This window comes from Penaeus vannamei, chromosome 25 (genome assembly GCF_042767895.1).
Source record: "Penaeus vannamei isolate JL-2024 chromosome 25, ASM4276789v1, whole genome shotgun sequence".
NCBI classification, from domain to species: Eukaryota; Metazoa; Arthropoda; class Malacostraca; order Decapoda; family Penaeidae; genus Penaeus; species Penaeus vannamei.
The window spans coordinates 185001-193000 of record NC_091573.1 but is presented as its reverse complement, the minus strand read 5'-3'; the positions used below and the strand labels follow the sequence as shown (position 1 = coordinate 193000).

The window sequence follows — 8000 nt, the reverse complement described above, 5'->3', positions numbered from 1 at the left end:
TAAAATAAAAATCACGAGAAACTTAAATATATTGACACTGCTTGCAAACAATATCTTCCCTCCTGCCACCAGATAAGATCTACATCAACTTCTTCCTGGTGAACCTGGGCAAGTTCTTCGACACGGCGGTCTTCCAGCAGTGCTACATCTACACGTCCGAGCTCATGCCCACTAGCGTGAGGAACATCGCCGTCGGGACCTCCTCGATGTTCGCCAGGATCGGATGTGTCCTCACGCCGTATGTCATCGAGCTTTTGGTAAGGACACTCGTGAAGGGAAGAGGAGGGAGAGGGAGTGGGAAGAGGGGAGGGGATGGAGGAAGGGAGTGAGTGGGGGGAGGGGAGGGTTAAAGGGATAGAAGAGGGAGAAGATAAGGTGGAAGAGAAAATGGGGGCCGGGAAGGGACGTCCTCGACGTTCGCCGGGATCGGCCGTGTCCTCACGCCGTATGTCATCGAGCCTTGGTAAGGGCAGTGGGAGAGGGAGGAGAAGGGGATGGGGGGAAGAGGGGAGAAGAGAAAGAGGGGGAGGGAAAAGGGGGGAAAGGGATGGAGGATAAAGAAGAGAGGGACCTTTTCGAAATTTGGATGCTTCAAAATATATATACTGTGAATTATAATCATATATCTATTCTGAATGCCCGCTTGAAGATAATTATCAAAATAATAACTATAAACTTCCAGCTTTCAGGTTTGCAGGTATATTGGCATGTGTAAGTATTAAAGCCCTGGCAAAGGCCCAAAATGATGTTACAACAATAAGATATTCGTAATCAGCATCAAAAACTACTATTACAACCATAAAATCAATATCTAAAAAGTGGTCCCATGTATAACTTAATAAACGTGAGGGAGATACAGGCTGTATGATGTATGACGGTTTCTTGAACGTCTATATCTTTGGAACCAAAAGGAGCTGGGCCTCGTTGGACCACTCGCTTGCAAGGTCTGCTGGCCGGACATGTTGTAGGATAAATCTAATCCGGACCCGCCTGCTCCGAGTAAGGCCATTGCCCGAAAACGGACTATCAAGCAAAAAGTCGTAACCCTTATATCGTTGAAGTTAAATCAAGTCGAGTCATTCGACCATGGTTCTAAGAGGCCAATGGGTATCCCATGCAGTGGTTTAGTATCTTAATTGGCCATCCCAAAACCTTGGTGTTTGAAAGGTTTTGAGTTGTGGTAATACATGGTAATCGTTTAAACTGAGTATGTATTAACCAGGATAAGCATAAAAAGACTTGGTTGACCCACAACGATGCGACCACAAGATCTGTAACTTCACATATATAGAAAAATAAACGCAATGAAATGTATTGGGATTAAGCATACCATACAAGAACATAAAGAGCTTCCTTTTATGTCTTTCAGGGTGACATTCACTACGCTTTCCCTTCGACTCTCTTCGGTATTCTGGCTGTCTTAGCTGGCCTCCTCACCCTCCTACTACCTGAGACCAACAAGAAGCCCTTACCAGAGACCGTGGACGAGGTTGAAGCTATGGGCAAATAAGATGGGAAGAAGCCGTGGCCACAAAACGAACACAGGCGAAACTTTGCTCAAAACTTTTGTGTATAAATATATTTTTACTAATTCTTTTAGGTTTGTCGTTTCGTGTAAAAAAGTGTAATACTTTATGCGTGCTATGCTAAATAACAGTTAGTGAATTTACGACGTTTACTGAACCTTTAAAGATAAGCTGCAAAATGGTACAGAGTACAACAAATTTCTTGAATGCTTGCAAAAAGACGACACTGAAACACGGACTTTTTGGAATCAGTGAGCGAGAGAGCGAGAGAGAGAGGGAGAGAGAGAGAGAGAGAGAGAGAGAGAGAGAGAGAGAGAGAGAGAGAGAGAGAGAGAGAGAGAGAGAGAGAGAGAAAATTTGCAAACAAGTGTGTATAGAGGACCCTTTAGAACACAATAAACGTCTTTCATGAATATATATGTTCAAATAATGTGAGCATATTTAGGAAGATAAGCAGAATGCTACAAGACCCAGTGGTAATTTATGAACAAGAGGAAATAAGTGTACTGGGAAGGAAATAAGATGCTTTTTTATCATTTATTTATCATTCACACACTACATACCACAAACTGAAATAAAAAGTTGAATAAACCAAGTATAAAATAGACACGCACGCATGTACAACCATTCCAAGTTGACATGATTATTAAAATAAAGGTAGCACTTTAATTGACCAGTGATCGCAGCAACAGTCACAGCAGCTATTCACATATTAACAATCATGAGTCATATGAACCACAATAAAATTAACAATTTATTAATGCCTATGCTTTATAAAAAGAAAAATGCTCCTCTACAAAAGATCATATTCCTCGCAACCATTAAAAAAATATAATGAAAGAAAATGAAGATTCCAAATTGTGAATGTACTAAGGAACTAATTAAAACTCCTACATTCTTTGGAAATTGTCAATACATCTTTAGAGACTTCCTGTAATGCATACAGCCATGTCAATGTATCTAAAATAATGCTTCCAAAGTTACAAATTCTCCTATACCTGCTAATACTCGGACATACAAAATCACATACCCCACACTGAATGCCACAGAACACATTCATCTATGTCTTTTCTACCCTATCCCCTAAGAAAAAAATTGAGAAAAATAGTTGATTATGTACAATATGGAAATAAGAATTAAAATTATAAAAAAATAATAAGGGTTAATAAAAATGTACATATTCTATGTGATCAATTTTCACCAGAAAGTTGAAAAAAAATTATTAATTGAATCTGGATCTAACTTTTCCCAAGCAGTCAACTAACTGTCAGTCTCTAAACTCCCTCATTCCCAATCCCCAAACGGAATGGAATAGCAACAGTCACTTCCTCTATTTCCGTCTGGTGGGCTCGGATGCAGTGGGCGGGGGTGGGGGGCCGCGCTTCTCCAGCTCCTCCATATAAGCCATAAGGATCTTAGAGCGCTCCTCTGGCTGGCAGTCAAGGACTAGGTAACGTCGATCCTTTCGCAGCACTTCCAGGATATCACGCTGATGCTGCTCACCCTCACCACACATCTTTAACGAGCGGTGGGTGATGCACTTTGTTTCCTAGGTTTGGGAGGAAAAATTATATTCGTGGTAATCTTTTTTTTCTTTCCCTTACTAAGATGTTTACATGCACATATACATACTGATATTTTACATTAGACTAACAAAAGAAATATCTAGAAGAAGAACAAAGTTATTTTGAAACAAGGCAGCTTCTCACCTTCAAAAGTTCCCTAAAATCTGCCTTAGCTGCCACCAGCTTGTCCTTGAGGTATTCACGGAACTCTCTCTCACATTTCTTGTCTGAAGATGAGAACTTGGTGTAGCGGGGGTCATCTTTGAGCTCCTTCTTCAGGTCCTTCCAGTTGGAGGCCAGATGCAGATCAGGCAACTCCTCCAGAAGTTCCCTAAAGGATGAGTGAATACTTTAGTTTTGCTGTAACAAGTCAGAATGAAGTTGAGACACTACAAATATAGGTTTATGTAAAAATTATTAAAAAAGGAAAAGAAAAAGCTCTATGTGAGGATATGGATAAAAAATTGGCACTTCGCCTCTTTTCTAACGTCCAATTTTCCATAAAGTTCTGTTGCTACTTGCAACAAAGATGACAACAGAAAAAGAAAAAAAGAAATCAGAGAAAAGAGTATACCTGAACTTCTCTCTTTTGCGCTTAGTCAGATTTTCGACATGGTTGTTGAAGAGCTTCTCTTTTTCCTCCCGGTCTAGCGCTCCAGCTGACTCCCAGCGGGAGTCCTTCTTGAGGGACTTTTTAGCCTCTTTCCAGGTGTAGTCTGTGCTCCGTACCTGGAACAAAGGAAACTGCAACATTACTTTTTAGAGCCCATCCTTTGGTGGATCAGTCTACATTCCAAAAAAATTAAGGAGTGTAAGCCCCTAGACCTAGCTCAGTAGAAAAATAGTAGCCTCATTTTCACTTATTCTTTAACTCATTAGCGACGGGTGTCCCATATATGAGACACCCGAAAAAATAAACAGTGCCAGGCGTCCCGCCAGTGTGATGCCCCGATGCAGCAGCGGGCTGCGGCGGGCGGGCGGACGGACTCTACGGAAGCTCCGCCCGCCGATTTTATATCCACCCGGAATATTTTATTTCTTGCTTCAAAATACCCCGGCGTGAATGGGTTAAGAGGACTTACTCCCAAAAATGCAAATTTTCTTTTTTGGGTGGGGCTAATGATGTATATCTTTTATCCTTTATTTTTTGTGCATAGCAAACCCCCTAAAGCTTTAATTTCAACTCATTTAAACAATTTTTCATCAAACTTTGTTGGCAACACTATTAACACTAGCAACTCGTGCATGGATATAATTGAGTTGAAATTAGATATTATTCAAGTAGCTTTCCCTTATCTGTCGTAGATATTGATTTGAGAGAAAAAATCCATGTGATTTCTTCACACAATATATATATATAAAAAAAAAAAAAAATTATATATATATATATATATATATATATATATATATATATATATATATATATATATATATATATATATATATATAAATATATACATAAATATATATATATATAAATATATATATATAAACCACCTACTCAAACTGCCTTATTTTGTCTTTTCCAATTCCAATAACAAAAAACTCTCTCTCTATTTGCAACAGATTAAAAGAATAAATGGAAGCTTTAATTTAACCCTTCCGTGGCAAAGTGTGGCAACTATGCTCCCAATGGCAAATAGTGGGCGGCTGCTGCAGTTGGCAATGCTGGTTGCCTTTCCCGAGGGATATTATTTATCTCCCTTAGTAGCGACAACATTCATAAGGTCAAACTTTATGGCACTAGCATGTAAAGTGAAGGTAAACCTTTACTTTTTTGAAGTTTTAGAAATGATAACCAAATCAATGGTTTTAAGTGCCTAATGTTGTTCACAAACTACCGAACAAGCCAGGCGCAAACTGGGGAACTACCACATGCCAATAATTCTGTTCATGGTGGCACTTTCCCAACCCCCCTAAAAAAATTCAGAAACGGAGGTTTCATATTTCCTTAAAATTCATTTTACTGAAATTGATAATGAAGTACCACACACAATGATTTTCTTCTTCATGAGTATTAGTATGTTGCTTAAAGGTATCCTTCCTGAATGCAAATTCACACAGAACAGCCAACATTTGAAAGAAGTTCACCATATCCACTAAATTTCTACAGTTTGACCTCTTTAACAAGTACTTATTAGGATGTCTTTTTATAACACAATTTTTTTTTTTTGTTACTTAGAATTAAATCACCTGTATACAAAAAATTACGGTAGGTCTCCATATGCAAGTAATAGTAGATTTTTTTTATCCTAATCATCAATTAAATCTACGCAAGATGTAATACAAAATTAAACCCAAAACCAAAATACACCTATTTTTGATTAAATGTCCCTCATACTCTGGCCTGTCATTTGAGCTCCCTACATGAGCTGCAAATAGAAAACACCTAGCGCATAACACCAAGAGTGCTAGACTCACCAAGTCGGCCAAGAGCGCATTAAAATTGTGCACGGCCTCATCGTGCTTGTGCTGCATGCGTTCCTTGTCACGGTCACGGAGGTGGCCTGCTAGTGCACGCTGGACTTCTTCCTCTCGCTTTCTGAGTGACTCCTCGATCCTTCTTTGGCGCTCCCGCTCCTCCTCTTCTGCCGCTTCATTGGCCTCTCCATCCTCACACTCCTCCTCAGCTCCATCACTCCCTGTATCTTCACCCTGAAAGGAGGCAACAAAAAAATGGATTGTGGTTCCTTGTCTATTGAAGAAACTTTAAAAGCTGAAGCCATTCCATCTCTAACACTAATAAAAAAGCAGTCTAGTAGTTCTTTATATGAAAATTAATGGGGAACATACTACATTATCATGCACATCTAACCTCACTATAACTAAACAAACATCACAGACTCTGGAAAAATAAGCATTGAATACAGGTTGCTTAGGTCCAGGAGGAGGGGAAAAACCAAAGTAACCTCATGCTTCCCTATTTACCCTTCTTAAGGTCTATTCCACACCTGGGTTCCTACAGAGCTAACTGACATCAAGGAAGACTCATACCATGCCAGGCAATTTGACGCTCCTAACCTCGCTCTTATGGTTGTCTTCCACATCTTCTCCCTCTTCATGGTTGTTGTCATGTGCTTCTTCCTTTTCCTTCTCCTTTTCTCTTTCCTTCTCTTTCTCCTTCTCCTTCTCCTTCTTCTCCTCTCTCTCTCGCTCCTTGTCTTTGTCCTTGTCTCTCTCCTTGTCCTTCTTTTCCTTCTTCTTCTCCTTGCGGTCCTTTGACCTTTCCCGCTCCTTGCTGCGGTCCCTGGACTCTCTGCTTCTCCTTTCCCTCTCTTTCTCTCCTCTCTCTCGGTCTCTTTCTCGCTCCCCTCCTCCTCTTTCTCTTTCACGGTCCCTGTCACGATCTCTTTCCCTCTCACGGTCACGGTCACGGTCACGGTCCCTTTCCCTATCACGATCCCTGGATCTGTCACGCGAACGCCTTCGCTCTTCTTTGATCTGAGATAAAACAATAATAATAATAATAATATTAAAATCATTTCCTCCATCCACATTTAAATGCATACAAATAAAAATAAAATAAAACTACACATTGTGTGTAACACTGAATAGTTTCATATAGAAATGACATTGTAAACATATGGCACTACAACATACTTTGACCATGTAGTCCCTGAACCAGTCCTCACGCTGCACACTTGACTCAACAGCCTTGTATCTGGGATCACTGTCAAGCTTACGCTTGACATCAGACCACCGACTGTGGCGATCAATGTCTGCCTCCTTCAGCATGGTAAAGAAGTCCTTTTTGATCTATGGTTGGGAGAAACAATTGGAAATGTTATTTACTTGGGAAACTTTAGGAATCATCAATTTTTTTTCTTTTATGCAACTAAGTTTTAATGTTATCGGCTCTCTGTAAAGCAAGAGGATTATGCGCTTGCGCGCGCTCGCTCTCTCGCTCTCGCTCTAGCACACTGCCAAAGATGAGGGAGGGGGAGGGGAGGGAGGAAAAAAAGGTTAAACAAAAATCCTATTAAATACAGAGCCTGTAGGGATGGAAGCTTTTTAATATTCCAAGGGTACAGGAGCACCTGAAAGGAAACTGTATTCTCATGTTGGAAAAAAAGTTAAATTAAAAGGAAACAGGGGACGTGAACCACCATCCATCATCCTAACTTTAGTTGTATTCAAGTGACTCTCTTTTTTGTGTTTTTGAGAAGGACACTTTATTTTCTTCAAGAATATAAAGACAATTATTTTCTAGTAATGTTTGCATTTTGTATTGAGATATACATTGACAATACTGCTCTTTATATATATATTTACAAAAGAAAGCATTTCTTTCTGAGTCAATCATGCATAATTACAAAAGGACCTGAGATGACATACTAAGGCTCGGTAAGTGAGGATCACAAAATATGACAAACATGACGCACCTTAAATGCTGTGCCTTTTATGAAGGATCCAGATTTTTCTTTTTAAAAGAACCTACAGGAATGGCATAAGACCAAAAAAAACAAGGAACCTTAAAACTTCAAAACAGCACTGAAGGTTGTGATCATGTTTGATTGACTTTAATTGTCTACATAGTAACATTCAGAATAAATAAACATCTGTGTACGGGTAGGAAACAAAGCAACTGCTGGTTATTATTTCCCAAATAATAATAATTATCTGCAACTACATTTCTGACTCTGCTTACAGACTTAATACTAAAAAATATCTTCAAAAAAAAATTACAAAAATAACTCATGAACTCTGTACAATCTTCCAGGGAAACAAAATTTCAAATGGATATATATATATTTTAACACTGTATATCTTCACTCATAATTTGCTTTATATCATCAATTCAGCAAACAAAGTTGTACTATCTGTGAGTGATCATATATATATCTGAGTGCAAAATGAACAATAGTAGTAGTATAGTAGTATAGTAGTAGTAGTATTTGACAACTGACTT

At 39.2% G+C, this 8000-nt stretch overlaps 2 protein-coding genes across 6 annotated transcripts in view; one reads left to right on the top strand and one right to left on the bottom strand.

Moving 5' to 3' along the window:
* The window catches only part of LOC113804577 (organic cation transporter protein), a gene marked incomplete in the record, with an annotated part of 16023 nt that extends 13740 nt beyond the window's left edge, over positions 1–2283 (top strand). The window contains 2 exon segments of the mRNA XM_070138989.1: positions 73–257; positions 1370–2283. Coding sequence (XP_069995090.1) covers positions 73–257; positions 1370–1510 — 326 coding nt within the window.
* The window catches only part of LOC113804581 (transcription elongation regulator 1), a 41996-nt gene continuing 35853 nt past the window's right edge, over positions 1858–8000 (bottom strand). For 2 of the 5 annotated variants that reach the window (XM_070138984.1, XM_070138988.1), the window contains 6 exons: positions 6692–6847; positions 6086–6532; positions 5513–5746; positions 3666–3835; positions 3236–3422; positions 1858–3075 (listed from right to left, as the gene is read on the bottom strand). In XM_070138984.1, coding sequence (XP_069995085.1) covers positions 2857–3075; positions 3236–3422; positions 3666–3835; positions 5513–5746; positions 6086–6532; positions 6692–6847 — 1413 coding nt within the window. In that variant the 3' untranslated portion in view covers positions 1858–2856. The remainder of the gene's footprint in view (positions 3076–3235; positions 3423–3665; positions 3836–5512; positions 5747–6085; positions 6533–6691; positions 6848–8000) is intronic. The other 3 variants (XM_070138985.1, XM_070138986.1, XM_070138987.1) reach the window with 3 other exon arrangements.